Raw genomic sequence first — 19,404 nt, 5'->3', positions numbered from 1 at the left:
GTGGTCAGAGTGTGGGGAATGGGTTGAATGAGGGCAGGGGTCCCGGGGGGGCAGTCAGGAATTAGAGGAGGAGTTGGATGGGGCAGTCAGGGGCAGGGGTTCCAGAAGCAGTCAGGGGACAGGGAGAAGGGATGGTTGGATGGGGCAGTCAGGAAGGAGGGGGAGTTGGATGAGGTGGCAAGGGGCAGTCAGGGGCAGGGGTTCCAAGGGCAGTCAGGGGACAGGGAGAAGGGATGGTTGGATGGGGCAGAGGTCCCAGGGGGCAGTCAGAAAGGGAGAGGGGTTGGATGGGGTGGCAAGGGGCAGTCAGGGGCAGGGGTTCCAAGGGCAGTCAGGGAACAGGGAGAAGGGGTGGTTGCATGGGGCAGGAGTCCCAGGGGTGGCAGTCAAGAATGAGGGGGGGGTGGATGAGCCGGCGGAGGGGCAGTCAGGGGAAGGGGTTCTGGGGGCGGTCAGGGGACAGGGAGTAGGGGGGTGGATGGGGCAGTGGTCCCAGGGGGGACTGTCAGGGAACGAGGGGGGGGTTGGATGGGGCAGGAATCCCAGGGGGGAGGCAGATAAGGGGTGGGAGCCAGGCCATAACCCCCTCCCCTAACTGGCCCTCCATATAATTTCAGAAACCCGATGTGGCCCTCAGGCCAAATAGTTTGCACGCCCTAGTCTAGATAATACTTAGTCCTGCCATGAGTGAAGAGGACTGGACTAGATGTCCTTTCAAGGTCCCTTACAATCCTACGGTTCTGTGATTCCTGAGGGACTCCACCAACTGACACCTTTCACATCAGCTGGTTCCCCCTGCCTCACTTTCATCAGTGGGGACAGGCAGGCGGTATTCCCAGCAAGTTAAAACCTGGCTTGATTTTGGCTGAGAGAAGAGAAGACTAAGACAAACAGCAAAACTGTAAGTAAACTTCCTTTGTGTACATCCCTCTTTTCCTGTTATATTTAGCAAGGACAATAACTGACAGTGAATATGGGTTAAGATGCAAACCTCAAGAGGAAGTGGCCTTACCTACTGTTTTACTTGGAGCACTTTCTGGCAAAGGAAGAATAAGACAGAACCATTTGGTAATGTGAAGTGAAAGTGTGTGGGGATGACCTAAAGACCATTTTACAAATTTCATTAGCAGTTGCCTGAGCTATCTGTGCATAAGACATTTATTTTTATTGGTGAATGTCTCTTTACAAATCTGGGACAAAGAGTCTTAGTCACAGCTCCTGTAGATCTTGTTGCATGACTATGAGCTGTTGGCTTTCCTTTCGAACAGTAGATTTATCTTGCACTTTAATTTAATTTATAGCCCATCTCTTCCCTATTCCTTCCAGTCTACTCATCAATCTGCCCTTAAAGCTGCAAGAACTTTAGAATTAAACAGATTTTTTGTTTTTTATACATTTACCCCAGACCATCCCTTAAATCTTGTTTCTAATCCTCTACCTTCCTTAATAAAATCCATATTAGTTTAAATTTAATATTTTAGAGAACTATCATATGATTGTTTTATTACATTCCAGTATGTGTGTATACTATGTGTTTTACACACATGTGTACACACTGGAGAATAGAAATAAAATAATCCGAAATAAAATGTTTAATAACAATTTTAATATATGGTTGGAAACTGCAACCCACTGGTGATACTGAACAAATACTCTACTGTGAATCCTTCAAAATACAGCATATTGCCTTTCTATAAATGTAACCATTTTGCCCCTCTGAGTTGGCAGCAACAAGGCCCGGGTTCAGTATCCAGGGGTTCCGTTTCAATAACACAATGCATAACCGACTCGAGCCCCCACCCAGTGACCTGGGACACTTACATACCACACCCCCCTGGGCGCCTCTAGGAGGCAATACTTCCCCTCTCGCTAGCACGGAGTCTGAGTATAGCAAAATCCTTTTAATAAAGGAAGGAAACAATGCGGCATCGCATTGGAGAAACACCACAAACAGGATTATAACACAAACCATAAGCAAAAACCCACCTCCAAGTACTTTTGGCAATGTCCTTTCCCCCTTGGGGTCTTAAGCCCAATCACCCCAAAGTCCAACAACCCGAAAGTCTCTGGTCAGTACCACCCCAGAATTCAGAAGTTTATCTGCAGAGTTTTACCCCCCCCCAGCCTGGGTGGAAATGGGGGGGGAGTCCACACAAGGTGTTAAGGGGCACCTTACGTGGGCCAGGGCCAACTGCTCCGCCCCTCCGTGGAGTTCTGCTGCAGCCTTCACCACGACCAGCTCCACTACACCAGCTGTGCTGCTCCTCCAGCTGTCCCTGCAAACCGCTTCACTCTGCTCACTGTTCCATGGGCTGCACCAACATGCTGCAAACTGCTCCGTTCTGCCAGCCACTTAACAATAGGTCTTCAGGCTCCCCCACTAATTAACACAACACTCAGTGATTCAGCTCTTAGTAGGGGAGCCCTGGTGCTGGTGCACCATTAGCCCAACATGAATTCAGCTCAGCAGTCTCTAGATGGACTCCTAATGGAATCAAAATTAGCTCTACTCTTTAACAGTGGAGAGAAGAGAATATGCAATTGGTGTTCCAAACCCTCAAAAGGGGCCCATACCACCAGGTACACACACCAATCCCCAATCTCTCTCAGTTCACTGGGTTTTGGAACCCATGTCCCTTGTCTAGCAAGTGTCACTTCATTTATATTGAGACATCTCTGTCATAAAGCGGTCTCGTAGTTCCTCTTTCACATAATCAGGTGGCAACACTTTATTTATCCTGCCCCAATAACAAAGAAATTGGGGATCCCAGAGCTGTCAAAATAACCATCCCAGGCTGCCTTGGCCTATGCTGGGCATGCCCATGCAAATATCTGAGATTTCACACTTCCTGAAATTCTTTCCACACTTCCCATAATTCACCACCAGATGTCAGGGTAGAGCTCATCCTGACTTTGCTTACATAAAGAATACTTCAGGATAGATTAGGTGATGGAGGATTAAATAATTTGATATTTCAATGGAATGAAGAACATAATCTGGATTTAGATCTGAGAGACTGGAAGGCCATCTGGACAGCTACACAAAAATGTCTGTGTGCACTAAGAACATGTAATTGGGCATTATATATTTTTATCATCAAATTTAAATAGATCCATTTTACTGTTGTCAATCTAGAATATAGTCCTTTATGTAGCCGGGTGTATGAACCCTGTCTGGCATATATGTTTATGGTTCTCATGCCTCCATTTCTTAAATCTTTTTAAGATCAGATTACATCTATACTTAAGGAAGATATTGGGTTTCAGATCTCAGTGGATCCTGTTTTTTACCCATTAGGTCATTAGGTCATTATAATGGGTATAATGTTGCTGGATTATCAATATAGATTTTGAAGTTCAAAAATAGGAGTGATCATATTGCTAAATAATTTAAATATCAGAATACATAATCAGTCCAAAGATACTGAGGGACAATGGGTAATTCAGGAAGTATCATTTAACACAGAGAAGATGTTAGTGGCTGCATTTATGTATCTAATGAAGATAGGAAAAGACAGAAAACAAAGTTCAACAATTATTGCATATGATTGTGGTGTTGGTGAAGATTTTGAAAGAAGGACTTTATACTGCATTTCTGTCAAATTAACAATCACTTAGGGAGTGTCCATAGGATATAGCTATCCATCATTAACGAGCCACAATTTTCAGACATGTAGAGACAGAAACGGGCGGCTCTGTTTTTTGCCAACCCAAGCACGGCAGTCAGGCAGCCTTTGGCAGCGTTTCTGCAGGAGGTCTGCCGGTCACGCAGATTCGGTGACAGTTCAGCAGGTGATCTGCCAGTCCTGCACCTTCATCGTATCCACTGCCGAATTGCTGCCGAAACCACAGGACCGGCGGACCTCCCACAGAAACGCCATCAAAGGCTGCCTGACTGCCACCCTCACAGCGACTGGCAGGCTGCCCCCAGTGGCTTGCCACCCCATGCACGTGCTTGCTGCGCTGGTGCCTGGAGCCACCCCTGGACAGAAAGGAAGATTTACCAGTAATTGTTGTTCTCCAAAAGTATAGTCTCAGCAGATCCACACTATATTCCCTGCTCTGTAAGCCAAGGAAACCTTTCAAAGTAGTGAATTGGTAAGGTGCACACACGTAACCCTTGAAGCCAATGTTATGTAATGTAGGACATAAATTCCAGACCCCTGAGCATCTCTTAGCTGCTCTCTACCTCCAGACACTTATTTTATATTTCCAAAGTAGACTGGATCTGCTGATGCAATATATTCAGAAAGGAACAGTTACTAGTAAACAAACTTTCTTTTTCCTTCATGACATTGCTTTTGCAGGTCCTCACTTTAGGGCAAAGTATCAGAGGGTAGCCGTGTTAGTCTGGATCTGTAAAAGCAGCAAAGAATCCTGTGGCACCTTATAGACTAACAGACGTTTTGGAGCATGAGCTTCATGGGATGGGACATGCATCTGAGGAAGTGGGTATTCACCCACGAAAGCTCATGCTCCAAAACGTCTGTTAGTCTATAAGGTGCCACAGGATTCTTTGCTGCTTTTAGGGCAAAGGTTCTCAAACTGGGGGGTAGAGATCCCTCAGGGGGTCATGAGGTTATTACATGGGGGGGGTCGCGAGCTGTCAGCCTCCACCTCAAACTCCGCTATGCCTCCAGCATTTATAATGGTGTTAAATACATTAAAAAGTGTTTTTCATTTATTAGAGGGGTCACACTCGGAGGCTTGCTATGTGAAAAGGGTAACCAGTACAAAAGTTTGAGAACCACTGCATTAGGAGACCAGCAAACAGTGACAATCCTTAGGAATGCAGAGGAGTACTACTGTTTAAATAGGGTGTGAAGTACTACTTTCTCAAATCAGATGTCCTATCTGACATCATCAATCAAATAATGTTTTGCAAAAGTATTAATTGAATTCCAAGTTGTCACTATACAAATGTCAGTTAAGGGCACCTGACAGATAAGCTGCAGAGGCTCTTATCCTTTGATATGTAGAGACTCTGGTGATCAGTGTCTTATAAATGAGAGAGAGAACCACTGATAGATTGATTAGGTATCAGAAGGTGGTTTAAGTCTTTCTGGTACAACACTAGCTATGCATAAGATGTCTGGAGTTTAATCTGAACTGAAATACCTTGACCTTTCTTTTCCCCTCCTCCCCCTCCAAAATGATACACAAAACTTTTTTGAATTCCTAAAGGCTTTGTCCTATGAAAGTAGTAATTAATAACTTTATTTTAACATCCAACATATATAACCTGGTTTCACCTGGTAGATCATGAGATTTTGGAAAAGTACTTAGTACAGTGGATTCTTGGGAAGAGTCACAAGGCAATTGGGAAACAATCTCTGCAGGCCTGGATCTCTTAGAAGACAGACAGCTAGACCTTAAGGAGGCCTGCTGTGTCCTTCCTCTAGATCAAGGTGTGATGGGTTCATTCACAGAAACCACCTTAAGACTGTCACTAGATGTGATGGGATCAGGGCCGGTGCAAGGATATTTTGCGCCCTACGCGAAACTTCCACCTGGCGCCCTCTGCCCCAACTCCTCCCCCCAGAGCATTGCTTATTATAAACTTTCAAAAATGAATACTGCATAATGTGGCATTGTTCATTAGAATTAATACATATTCGGCTTGAAAATTTATTAATTTCATTATTTAGCCTACATATTTAATGAAAATAATTGAATAACCTGACAGGGTGTGGGGCTGGCTGGCTCTGGACAGGGCAGGGGATGCAAAGCTGGTTGGAGATGGGGTGTAGTGTTGGCTGGAGACAGGGGGTGCGGGACTGGCTGCGTGCAGAGCAGGGGGTGTGGGGCTGGCTGCAGGCAGGGCAGGGGCTGCAGCAGGGGCTGGATGGAGATAGGTGGTGTGGGGCTGGCTATGGACAGGGCAAGGAGTGCAGCAGGGGCTGGCTGCATGCAGGGCAGGGAGTGAGGGGCTGGTTGTGGGTAGGGCAGGGGGTGTGGAGTGGCTGGAGACAGGAGGTATGGGGCTGGCTGTGGGCAGGGCAGGAGGTGTGGGGCTGCTGCAGGCAGGGCAGGGGGTGCAGCAGGGGCTGGCTGCGGGCAGGACAGGGGGTGCGGGGCTGGCTGCAGGCAGGGCAGGGGGTGTGGGGCTGGCTGCGGGCAGGGGGTGAGGGGCTGGCTGGATACAGGGGTGCGGGGCTGGCTAGGTGCAGGGGGTGCAGCAGGCGTGGCTGCGGGTAGGGCAGGGGGTGCAGCAGGGGTGGCTGTGGGTAGGGCAGGGGGTGAGGGGCTGGCTGGAGGCAGGGGAAGGGGTGTGGGGCTGACTGGAGGCAGGGCAGGGGATGAGCAGTTGGCTGCAGTCAGGACAGGGGGTTCAGCTGCCATGGATGGAGCTGGAGCACAAAGAGCAGCTGCAGAAGGAAGAGCTGTTGGACAGAAGCTTCTGTGAGGAACCGGCTCTGTCCCATGAAGAGGTACCACTGCGGGATCTGCATTTTAAATAGCAGTGGGGACGCCCCTGCAGCCCCTTGCCCTCTCAGCCTCCTTGGCACTGGCTCTCTGCGGCTCACTCCCTAGGGGCTCAGCCCTGCTCCTCTTGCCCCCAGTCCCTTATTAGGCCTGGGTGCCTGTAAAGCATGCAGCATATCTTTATACTGTGTTAATGACTCCTGAACTGGTGGGGGCTATACCTAATTGCTGCCACTATCTCTTTCTTTGCTGGGCAATTAGATGACAATTAACTTGGAATAGCCCAGAGGGGTCAGAGTAGAGAAGGAGGGAGGAGAGACCTTTAGGTTTCAGTTCTGTGCAAAGCCGGTTAACTGTTCTTTTCTGCTGCCTATAAACAAACCTAGTAGAGAAAAGAGTTTCTTCCCCACATCCCCTCCCCCAAAAAATCGGTTATGATTTTAATGGATCCAGAAGCAAAATAATTCTGTAATCAAAAAGACAAGTTTCCTGCTTTCCCTTCCACAAAGATCTATTTCCAACCCAGGTAACTTATTATTTATTATCTGTAGTAACTATGTTCTCACGTTTGAATGATACACTGTAGTGGTGTCGGAGTTCTTTGGAAATCCCTCAGCTCTTTTGCCGTGTTGGGAGTGAATGCTAGATCCTTGGTTAATTACTTTTACCTTACTTCACGTGCCCATCTTTTGGTCATTAATTTTTGAAGTTAAATTAGATTTTCAAAACCCAGCTTTAAAATGATGTTCATGCCGACAATTGCTATTTAATTGTCCAAATGGGGAAATCGATGCCTTGAAATTATGGGATCTAATTTTAAAATTGTATTAAAAATGTGGCATTATAAAGGGGAAATATTTTAAAAGGTTTTACCAGCATCCCCATTACTGTTACCCAGGATTCTGCTTCAAGCAGTAACACAGGAGGGAGAGGGCAATGGACAGATTAGTGTTCAGTGGTACTTCAAACAAAAAGACGTTTACTCTTAAATTATCTCATTGATGCCTAATTGACGATCTAATAGCATGTATCAAGTACATCAAAACTTCACTGAATAAGCTTGTTAGCATTTCTAAGGGGGACACTGAACATTCCAGACAATGATAAGTGGTGCCTGTGGGAGGTCCACCGGAGCCGTGTGAGCAGCTGACCGTCTGCAGGCACGACTGCGGCAGCTCAGACTCCCTCTCTGTCCCAGCAGCAGCGGCTGCTCAACCTTTTAAAAAAAAAATTTGAGGGCGCTTTTTGGCGCCCTCAAATCTTGGCGCCCTAGGCAACCGCCTAGTCTGCCTAAATGGTTGCACCGCCCCTGGCTGGGATACCACTGAGAACAAACCCCCCTGCCAGAGAAGGCTTCCCTCCACTCCTGTCTTGCTGAATAGACGACACTCCAGTCAACTACAGCAAAGACCAAGAAGTTGGGCCAAGCCCTCCTGCAGTTCACTGAAACTGAGATCCACTCAGCTCAGGGGTTTCTTAGTTAACAGAGACTTTCCCAGGACCCAGTATTCAGTCTTTCTGGGAGCCTAAACACCAAATAAATCTGTTTTACTCTATATAAAGCTTATACTGGGTAAACTTATAAATTGTCCGCCCTCTATAACACTGATAGAGAGATATGCACAGCTGTTCGCTCCCCCAGGTATTAATTACTTACTCTGGGTCAATTAATAAGCAAAAGTGATTTTATTAAGTGTAAAAAGTAGGATTTAAGTGGTTCCAAGTAATAACAGACAGAACAAAGTAAGTTACCAAGCAAAATAAAACAAAAACACGCAAGTCTAAGACTAATACATAAAGAAACTGATTACAGATGAAATCTCACTGCTAGAGGTGTTCCAATAAGCTTCTTTCACAGACTGGACTCCTTTCTAGTCTGGGTCCAGCAATCACTCACACCCCTGTAGTTACTGTCCCTTGTTCCAGTTTCTTTCAGGCATCTCTTGGGGGTGGAAACCCCTTTGTTCTGTGCAAAATCACACCAAAAAGATGGAGTTTGTAGCCACCTGGGCAAGTCACATGTCCATGAATGATTCAGCTTTTTGCAGGCCAATGCTATTGTTTATATGTTAGTTTGAACGTTCCCAGGAAAGCTCAGACATGGATTGGCATCTCCCAAAGTCCATTGTCAATTAATTGTTTCTTGATTGGGCACTTACTGAGAATAGTCCTTTCTCAAGAAGCTGACCAAATGAGGCAACTTAGAATCAAACACATTGAGAAATAAGTACATAGGCAATATTCATAACTTCAATTACAAAGATGATACACACATACAGACAGCATAATCATAACCAGCAAACTACAGCCTTTCCATAGACACCCCACTTGACCTCCTCTGTACAAGACCTGGTGCAGCCATAGGACCCTGATGCAACAATGATCTTTATGGTCATACTGCATGTCAATAACATCACACAAGGATCCTCCATTACCGATATATATGTATGTCAAGGTAGAGCCTTCAGACTGCAGAATCCATAGGGAGGAAAGTGCTGTTGGAATGCAGAACCACAACAGGGTACAAACCAGGCTGAGACAGATGGACCAAAAAATTTAGAACCAGATGATTTGGATATGGATAGAGACCTCTTTAATGTCTTTAATGAAGTAAACACAAAGGAGAAATGTGTGATTATGGGAGACTTCAACTTCCCAGATATAGACTGGAGGACGAGTGCTTGCAAGAATAATAGGGGTCAGATTTTTCTGGATGTGATAGCGGATGGATTTCTTCATCAAGTAGTTGAAGTACCTACGAGAGGGGATGCCATTTTAGATTTGGTTTTCGTGAGCAGTAAGGACCTCATAGAAGAAATGGTGGTAGGGGATAACCATGGTTCGAGTGATCATGAGCTGATTCAGTTCAAACTAGATGGAAGGATAAACAAATGTAGATCTCGGATTAGGGTTTTCGATTTCTCGAGGGCTAATTTTAAAGAGTTAAGGAAATTAGTTATGGAAGTGGATTGGACGGAGGAACTTGCGGATTTAAATGCGGAGGAGGCCTGGAATTACTTTAAGTCGCAGCTGCGGAAATCCTGCATCCCAAGAAAGGGGAAAAAAACCATGGGCAGGAGTTGTAGGCCAAGCTGGATGAGCAAGCAACTCAGAGAGGGGATTAGGAGAAAGCAGAAAGCTTACAGGGAGTGGAAGAAAGGCAGGCTTAGCAAGGGAAGCTACCTTGGTGAGGTCAGAACATGTAGGGATAAAGTGAGGAAGGCTAAAAGCCGCATTGAACTGGACCTTGCAAAGGGAATCAAAACCAATAGTAAAAGATTCTACAGCCACATAAACAAGAAGAAAACAAAGAAAGAAGAAGTGGGGCCGCTATACACTGAGGATGGAATGGAGGTAAAGGACAACCTAGGCATGGCCCAATATCTAAATAAGTACTTTGCCTCAGTTTTTAATAAGACTAGTGAGGAGTTTAGCGATGATGGAGGGATGATAAGTGGGAATGTGGATATGGAGGTGGATATTACCGCAACTGAGGTAGAGGCCAAACTTGAACAGCTTGATGGGACAAAATCGGAGGGCCCGGACAATCTCCATCCGAGGATATTAAAGGAACTGGCGCGTGAAATTGCGAACCTGTTAGCGATAATTTTTAAGCAGTCGATAAACTCGGGGGTTGTGCCGTACGACTGGAGGATTGCTAACGTAGTCCCTATTTTTAAGAAAGGGAATAAAAGTGATCCGGGTAATTATAGGCCTGTTAGCTTGACGTCTGTAGTATGTAAGGTCTTGGAAAAAATTTTAAGGGAGAAATTAGTCAAGGACATAGAGGTCAATGGTAATTGGGACGAATTGCAACATGGATTTACTAAAGGTAGATCGTGCCAAACCAATCTGATCTCCTTCTTTGAGAAGGTGACGGATTACTTAGATAAAGGAAATGCGGTAGATCTAATTTACCTTGATTTCAGTAAGGCATTTGACACGGTTCCGCATGGGGAACTGTTAGTTAAATTGGAAAAGATGGGGATGAATATGAAAGTTGTAAGGTGGATAAGGAACTGGTTAAAGGGGAGACTCCAGCGGGTCGTATTGAAGGGTGAACTGTCAGGCTGGAAGGAGGTTACTAGTGGAGTCCCTCAAGGATCGGTTTTGGGACCGATCTTATTTAACCTTTTTATTACTGACCTTGGCACAAAGAGCGGGAATGTGCTAATAAAGTTTGCGGATGACACAAAGTTGGGGGGTATTGCTAACACGGAGAAGGACAGGGATACTATTCAGGAAGATCTGGACCACCTTGTAAACTGGAGTAAGAGTAATAGGATGAAATACAATAGTGAAAAGTGCAAAGTCATGCACTTAGGGATTAATAATAAGAATTTTAGATATACGTTGGGGACGCATCAGTTGGAAGCGTCGGAGGAGGAGAAGGACCTTGGGGTATTGGTCGATAGCAGGATGACTATGAGCTGCCAATGTGATACGGCTGTTAAAAAAGCAAATTCGATTTTAGGATGCATTAGGCGAGGTATTTCCAGCAGGGATAAGGAGGTGTTAGTACCATTATATAAGGCGCTGGTGAGACCCCGTCTGGAATATTGTGTGCAGTTCTGGTGTCCTATGTTCAAGAAGGATGAATTCAAACTGGAACAGGTCCAGAGACGGGCTACTAGAATGATCCGAGGAATGGAAAACCTGCCTTATGAAAGGAGACTCAAAGAGCTTGGCTTGTTTAGCCTGGCCAAAAGAAGGCTGCGGGGGAATATGCTTGTTCTATATAAATATATCAGGGGTGTTAACGTTAGGGAGGGAGAGGAATTATTTAAGTTTAGTTCTAATGTAGGCACGAGGACGAATGGGTACAAACTGGATATTAGGAAGTTTAGACTTGAAATTAGACGAAGGTTTCTAACCATTAGGGGAGTGAAGTTTTGGAACAGCCTTCCGAGGGAAGTAGTGGGGGCAAAAGACTTGTCTGGCTTCAAGACTAAGCTTGATAAATATATGGAGGGGATGTTATGATAGGATAGTTTAATTTGGGCAATTGATCTTGGATTATCACCAGATAAGTCTGCTCAATTGTCTGCGGGGAGATGTTGGATGGGATGGGAACTGAGTTACTGCAGAGAATTCCTTCTTGGGTGCTGGCTGGTGAGTCTTGCCCACATGCTCAGGGTTTAGCTGATCGCCATATTTGGGGTCGGGAAGGAATTTTCCTCCAGGGCGGATTGGCAGGGGCCCTGGAGGTTTTTCGCCTTCCTCTGCAGCGTGGGGCATGGGTCGCTTGCTGGTGGATTCTCTGCAGTTTGAGGTCTTCAAACCAGTTTTGAGGATTTCAATAACTCAGTCCTGGATTAGGGGTTGTATAAAAGTGGATGGGTAGGATTCTGTGGCCTGCCTTGTGCAGGAGGTCAGACTAGATGATCATATTGGTCCCTTCTGACCTATGAGTCTATGAGTCAGGGGCAGGCTGTGGGCAGCCTGTGTACACTGGTCTGCTGCTAAATTGCAGTTGAGAGATAAGTAGCGGGGTCTGGAGTGAGGGGGGTCAGAATGCCAGGAAGTCAGGGTCAGGTACCAAGTTGCAGGCAATAGGCAGATAGCAGGATCAGGGTGGAGCTGGCTCAGGATACTAAGACATTAGGGTCAGCCACCAGGTTATAGACAGAGATCAAATAACAAAGTCGAGGATGAACCAGGATCAGAAGCCAGACTCTAGAGTCTGGAGCGGAAGCAGGCAGGCAATCTGTGATGTTGCTCAGACAACTCCCCATGGTGGCTTCCTGGTTTAAATACTAGCCAGCCCTCAGCCAATCAGCGGGATGTGGGAGAGCACCATGTAGACCCTGCGAGATGGTACGTATTGCCAGCCCTAGCTTCACAGGGTCTTCTAGCAGGAAGCCAGCCTAAGCATTCAGTGGTGACGCAGAAGCATCACCAGCTCAGAACCCTCACTGTCTCAGCTTCTAGGCTTACAAATTCATATGTGATTGTTCAGCATTCTCCAAAGGCTGCCCTTTCTGCAGCCCCCATTGGCCTGGAGAGGCGAACCGTGGCCAGGAGCCGCGATCAGCCGAACCTGTGGACGCAGCAGGTAAACAAACCGGCCGGGCCCGCCAGGAGCTGAACAAGCTGCAGCCCTAGTTTGAGAACCACTGCTTTAGAGGATTCAACAGCACAACCTATTGAAGAAGAGGCCAAAGACCTGTAACTTAGACCTTAGGCATCTCCCACAAGAGAGCCTCACTTAGGTCCAGGAGCACTCAGGTCTTCTGCCATAAAACAGGTCTCACATCTGTTACTCCTCTCGGGACTGTATTATTATAGAGTGTTATTTTGTAGTGCCAAAAGAATATCAGGTGCTTCAGAAAATGTAGAAAGATACAGGCTTTACCTAAAAGATCTTAGTCTAAATTTTAAATATGAGTGAACGTAGGAGGTAATATATAATAGGAAGAAGGCAAAAGAACAAGTTTTTAGAGAAGAAGGATGGTCTTGTGGTTAGTGTACTGGATTAAAATGCAAGAGATCTGGGTTTTATCCCTGGCTTTGCCACAAATGTCCTGTGTGACCTTGGGCATGTCACTTAAACTTGATGTGCCTCCATTTATCATCTGTAAAATTGGGATAATAATCCTTCCCCTACCTTATGGAAATGTTGAGGTTAGATTTTAATATTTGTAAGCTGGTCATATATTTAAGTGATAAACGTACAGGATAGTGTTAGGTAATAAAGCAAGTCCTCACTCACCTCTCCAACACCCGAGGTTGCTGCGGAGTTGGAATATGGGCCCACAATTCTGTCAGAGACCAGACACAAATGCGTTGATCAACGGGCACACACTACCCCAAAAGCTTTAGAATAAGTGTGGCCCCTTTATTAGGGGTGGGCATCAATATTTATACACAGAAGTAAACAAAGTGATTAACAAAAGATAATGGTCATGCATAATCAATCAAGATTTTACAGGAAGAGCAAGTTTAAGAAGTAAATGCATAGAGATAAAAGGCTAATGGCTACTTGAGGAAGGGGGTGTCATGAGTAGTTTGCAGGTCAGTGCTTTGTTCAAAAAAGGTTCAGAAAGGATTATGCAGAGACGGCCAGTCTGGGTGTTTTTTGGCTCCAAAGTTCACCAAAAGTTTAGACCCAACATTCCTCCATTTGTAGCTTTGAGATAACTATTAATCAAAAAGCTACACCCTATTTCAAGATCTCAAGGGCCGCTTGGCAATTTCAGCCTGGGCCAATTCGAAGAGAGTAAGGCTTTTAGCTGAAGTGGGAAAAGAATAAACTGACTTACATGAGTTTATGAGGGAGGGGACACACTGAATACAGCAACACAGTATTATAAGGACTACCATGGCCCCAACAACACCCACCAAGAGGTTTTTAACCCACCCAAATCCGGGCAGCCAATTCCATAAGGCTCCCCACCAATCATAAGGTGGCTGGCCAGAGGAGTAGTTTTTAGCCATTTCCCTTAGGTGTTTGGTACGTTGAAAAGTGTCAGAGTAGGTGTCATTTACAAAAACACAGCATTCTTCATTTATGAGGGCGCAAGTTCCTCCCTGGGCTGCTAACATCATATCTAAAGCCATTCTGTTTTGCAAAGCCAACTGGCGCAGCTGGGACATTTCCCCGGCCTGGTTCTCAAATAGGGTTGCAGTTTCATTGGTCAAAGATTCTAATAGTCCCTGTAGACGGATGATAGCACCCTTCAAGCTAGTGTGACCAGCCCACCGCTGCCAGGACAAACCATCACGGAGATTAATATCTCTGTCAGTTTCACGGATGTTACGAACGTGGGGAAAATGAGGGGGGGTGAGGGAGATCCGAGAAGGCGGTGCTAGCCATGCCAAATAACATGACCCTGCCCAATCAGGGGAGAGGAAATAATAAGCCTTGGGCCCGCACACCCAGTATGTTCCATATAATGCGTTTTGGGTATTCCATTTCTCAAAGTAGGAGGTAACCCACCGCCCGTTGTACCACTGTTCCCCTGGTAACGCAGAGGGGTCGTTGTGTGAACTGCAGAGGCACAATTTGGTAGTGTTGTCCTCAAAGGGCAGTGTAGTACTGCTTGAGCAGTTGTAGAAGGCAATTGTGTATCCTTTAACAATTAGTTGGACACCCTCGAGCTCTGAGCAGGGCTTTTTAAAAACTGACTCTGAAAACCTGCCCCTCCATGAAAAAGTTGAAAAGGTTGGATCGGGGTGAGGGATCCACATATGGGATAAGTGGGATGCGCAAGGCTTGAAGCCAAGATTTTTACTAAAGGCGGTGCCATTAAAATATATGTTGCATTTACTTGTTCCCACAAAAGTTGACCCTTTTTCTTTAACAAAACACAGTGATCCTGTTTGATTGGTTACCCTGAGATATTTGTTAATTGGCACTTCTGTTTTGTCCCATGTAAGATTGGGTTGGACTGGATCTTTTATTCTAGTCGGTGGCATCCAAGTCATATTAGCAGTGGTTAGGGGAATGGGTGTGAAGGGGAGTCCTTGTGCTGCATTTACTGGAAATTGAGTACATACCCAGCAATCACTTCTATTTCCTAAAATACGAGTTTTAACCTCATGGGAATATCTAATAAAAGCATTATCTTCATAAGCAGAAAATAAACTGAAAAAGCATAAAAAACATACAGTTGTCAGAATAAAGGGTCCTCTCATTTTTTTCGAGTTAATTTAAGTCTAATGTCTGAGAGAGGTAAGCTGGTCCACTGGTCGAAGGCAGTGTCCTCAGTGGTGACAAGAGCTGCTGGTCCGTCACTGTGGTCCACTACGGCTGGCTTGACGTGGGAGTGGTGGATCCAAGATTTGCGTCCTTCCAGGAACACTGCAGTCTGGGTTGTCAAAAGAACCTGGTGGGGTCCAGTAAACCTTGGCTGGAGGGTGTCGTCACGAACGAACTTTTTGGCCCAGACGAAGTCCCCTGGTTGGAACGGATGGATTTGTTCCTCCAGCGGCACGGTCTGGGAAAACTGCGAGGCTTTCCAAAGGGTACGGAGGCGAGCCTGTAGGGAGAGAAACTGACACGCAGTCATATGATCCCCTCCCAATAGTGAAACATCAGCACGTGGTAGCGCCCCGCCTTTGAAAGGGGGGTGTCCATAGAGCAGTTCAAAGGGGGATAATCCCAATGCGCGGGTTGGGCGAGTACGAAGGTGAAACAGGACCAAGGGAAGTACCTGAGGCCACTTTAATCCTGTTTCCTGACAGTATTTAGCCAATGTAAACTTAAGTTCCCTATTCATACGCTCAACTTTCCCGCTAGACTGGGGGTGGTAGGGTGTATGAAAGGAGTGTGAAATGCCCAGTCCTTGTTCTAAACGGCCAAGGACATGACCAGTAAAGTGAGGTCCGCGATCTGAGTCGAGCACAAGAGGGATGCCAAAACGGGGTACAATATCTCTAAGGAGAATCTTCGCCACTGTGGCAGCAGTACAATTAGCAGTAGGAAAAGCTTCGACCCAGGAAGTCAGAGGGCAAACCAAAACAAGGAGGTGCTTTTTTCCAAAAGCCTTTGGCATATCTGCAAAATCAATTTGAAGATGTTGAAATGGAGCAGCAGGCGGAGGTCTTCCACCCTTAATTTTGTTAAGAGGTGGAGCAGGTCCATTACGCTGACATGTGCTGCATGCTTTCACTATTGATAGGCAATAGGGTTGAATGCCTGGAGCATACCAAAAGCGAGCGATAGTGTCCACGAGGGCGTGCGTGCCGTAGTGACCCCCTTTATCATGGTGCCAGCGAACTGCCACAGGGTATGTGGAGCGAGGGAGGCAGGCTCGGCCATCTGGCATAAGCCAGGTCCCTTTGACCAGAGTGGCCCCGAGGCTTTCCCATGATTTTAGTTCAGCAGCGGGTACTGGTACGGGGTGCGGTGGAGTAAAGGAGGAGGTTGCAATAGCCAATGTGGGCATGGCTAAAGGTAAGGTGGCAGCCTTCTTGGCGGAGGCGTCAGCCAGGGCATTCCCACGGGTAACGGGGCTGCTATCTTTAGTATGGGCCCGGCAGTGAACTACAGCCAGGACGGAGGGTTTTTGGAGGGCGTCCAAAAGCTTGTGGATGAGGGGGAGGTGCTGAATGGGTTTACCGGCAGCTGTCTGGAAACCTCGAAACTTCCAGAGGTGGATATGACAATGCACAACTCCAAAAGCATATTTGCTATCAGTAAAAATGGTAACGGTCTTACCAGCGGCCAACTGGCAAGCTCGGGCCAGGGCATAGAGTTCAGCGGCTTGGGCTCCCCAGTTGCCTGGCAGTGAGGCGGCCTCTTGAATGTCCCATTCAGAGGTGACAGCATAACCAGTGAAACGCTTGCCATCAACATAGAAGGAGCTTCCGTCCGAGAAGAGGATGCAATCGGGGTTGTCCAGTGGCACGTCAAACAGGTTGTCTCTTATCTGTAAGATGCTGTAAACTACTTCCACACAGTCGTGCTGGTCCTGGGGGACTGGCAGGTCAGGAAGCAAGGTAGCTGGATTAAGGGGTCCACACCTTTCAAAAATTAGGTTAGTGTCTTCTAAGAGTTCGGCCTCTAGCTGTTGCTGACGATGGGCCGAAAAGACTTGGGTTGTGCCCCTACGCAGAAGGGCTGACAAGGCATGAGAGGTCCAAACCGTGGTAAAATGACCCAGGGTTAGGCTCTTTGCCTTTGTGATCAGCAGGGCAGCTGCTGCCAGAGTCCGGGTGCAGGATGGGGTTCCCTGAGCGACAGGGTCGATTTGCTGAGAGTAAAAGGCAAGCGGGAAATGGTGGGGCCCGCTCAGCTGGGTAAGGACACCACTAGCAATTCCGCCCCTCTCGTGGACAAAAAGGTGAAAGGGTTTGCTGTAATTGGGGGGGCGGAGAGACATGGAGGAGGCCACACTGTCCTTGAGTAACTGAAAGGCTTGAATAGTGTCCGGGGACCACTGCAAAGGGTCAGGAGCAAGGTTAGCAGTGAGTCGGTGGAGCGGTTTGCTTAACTCCCCGCAGGACGGCAACCAGGGGCGACAGAAGCCAATTAATCCTAAGAAACCTCGAAGTTGTTTCTTGGTGTTCGGTAGAGGGCAGTTTTGAATAGTCTTTATGCGGGCTGGGTCCATCTGTCTTCCTTCTGGGGTTAACAGGAAGCCCAGATATCGGACCTTCTGTGAGACCCACTGAATCTTTTTAGGGTCTACCTTGTGGCCTCTGGTGTGTAGGTATAATAAAAGTGCCTTACCATCGATGCGGAGGGCAGCTTCTTCGCGATTACCTAATAGGATGTCATCTACGTATAGGACCAATGTGGATCCCTGCGGACTGGTGAAACCTTCCAAGTCGTGGCGGAGGCACTGGCTGAAAATCGTGGGGCTGTCTCTGTAGCCTTGAGGAAGTCGTTGCCAGACATAACTTTGTCCCTCCCAGGTGAAACCAAAGAGATACTGAGAGTCTGGGTGCACAGGAATGCTGAAAAAAGCTGATTTTAAGTCAATAACAGTGAACCACTCAGCATCCCAGGGGATTTGGCTGATGATAGTAGCTGGGTCAGGAACTACTGCATGAAGAGGGACCACATACTGATTAACAACTCGTAGATCCTGTACAAAGCGCCAACGAACAGGGTCTCCGTCCTTTTTAGGAGGCTTTTTGACAGGCAGTATAGGGGTGTTACAGGGAGTGCGCTGAGGGCGGACTAGCTTTTGTGCAATGAATCCCTCAATAATGGGGCGGATGCCCTCCCGGGCTTCCAGCGACAGGGGGTATTGAGGGACTGACGGGGGGGTTAAGGAAGGCTTTACCTGAATCCTTACGGGCTCTGCCGAAAGGAGCAGGCCAACATCAGTGTCAGAAATTCCCCAGAGGGTTGAAGGCAAGTCAGTGAGGTCAGGGGAGAGAGAGGGGGGTGTTTCCCAATTACCCTGAGTAGGGGCCGAATCTCCTAACACTGTCATCAATAATCCTACCCCTTCAGGAGTGCAGGTTAAAGTAGCCTCAAGCTTACAGAGTAAATCCCGGCCCATCAAAGGGATCGGACAAGCTGGGGAAAAAAGAAAACGGTGAGAAAAACATTTATCAGCATAAGTAACATTCAAAGGCAAAGTGAGTCCCAGAGACTGTGGGTTGCCCTCCACCCCAGTCGCAGTTTTAACCTCAGAGGATAGCCAGGGAGAGGGGGCATGATTTAAAAGAGAGAAAGTAGCCCCAGTATCAATGAGGAAAGAGACAGGCAGTCCCTGGACTGAAAGGGTTAAACGAGGCTCTTCGCTGGGAGGAGAGAAAGTGAGAAAGGAGCCGGCTAAAGACATTAAGGAAATAAGACCATCACATTGTTTGCCTTCGCCCCCGGGGTACCGTCATTGAGGAGGCTGAGTTTGCTGCGGCTGCTGCTGTTTTCCATAGTTGATCCAGGCCTGGGGGATGGGCTGAGCTGGTGGTGCAGGGGTGTATTCCTCACTTGTGTAAGCATCTGCGGATGCAGCCAGACCTTCTGGGCGTCCCCAGGGGCATTCACGTTTAAAGTGACCAGGCTGTCCGCACTGAAAACAATTTCCTGATGGCTGGGGTCGCCAGGACCCTCTTCCCCGGGCACCCTGGAATCCCCTGCCACGGCCACGGCCTTTGCCTCGAACACCACCGTGAAAAGCTAAAGCCATCAGCTTATATTCTTCCTTTTTCTCTTTCTTTTACTACTTTCCCTTTCTTTCTCCCAGGCAAAATCAGCTACTTCCAACACTGAAGTGACTGACTCACCTCCCCAACCAGGGCGAAACTTTAAGAAGTAATCCCTTACAGGGGGCACCGACTGATTCACAAAAAATGAAATAAGAGTAGGGTGGTCTGCTTCTCTCTCAGGATCCATCTGAGTGAACATTCGGGCCCCCTCCAATAGCCTCGACCAGAACTTTCTGGGCGGCTCATCAGATTCCTGCCGAATCTGCATGAACTTAGCCTGATTAGGCGAGCGGCGAGCCATTTCCTTGAGTCTCTCTAACAATCGCTCTCTATCTGTTCGCAGCTGAGTCAGCCTTAGCTGAGTCCAGT

The 19,404-nt window shown here is 47.1% G+C and overlaps 1 protein-coding gene across 1 annotated transcript in view; it reads left to right on the top strand.

Annotated features, from left to right (window-relative positions):
* The window catches only part of ANKRD31 (ankyrin repeat domain 31), a 143,493-nt gene that overhangs the window by 115,806 nt on the left and 8,283 nt on the right, over positions 1-19,404 (top strand). Inside the window, 1 exon segment of the mRNA XM_030566573.1 lies at positions 10,624-10,630. Within this exon segment, the coding sequence (XP_030422433.1) occupies positions 10,624-10,630 (7 nt within the window).

Source organism: Gopherus evgoodei, chromosome 6 (genome assembly GCF_007399415.2).
Source record: "Gopherus evgoodei ecotype Sinaloan lineage chromosome 6, rGopEvg1_v1.p, whole genome shotgun sequence".
Lineage (NCBI taxonomy): Eukaryota > Metazoa > Chordata > Testudines > Testudinidae > Gopherus > Gopherus evgoodei.
This window is presented reverse-complemented; position numbering and strand designations above follow the sequence as displayed.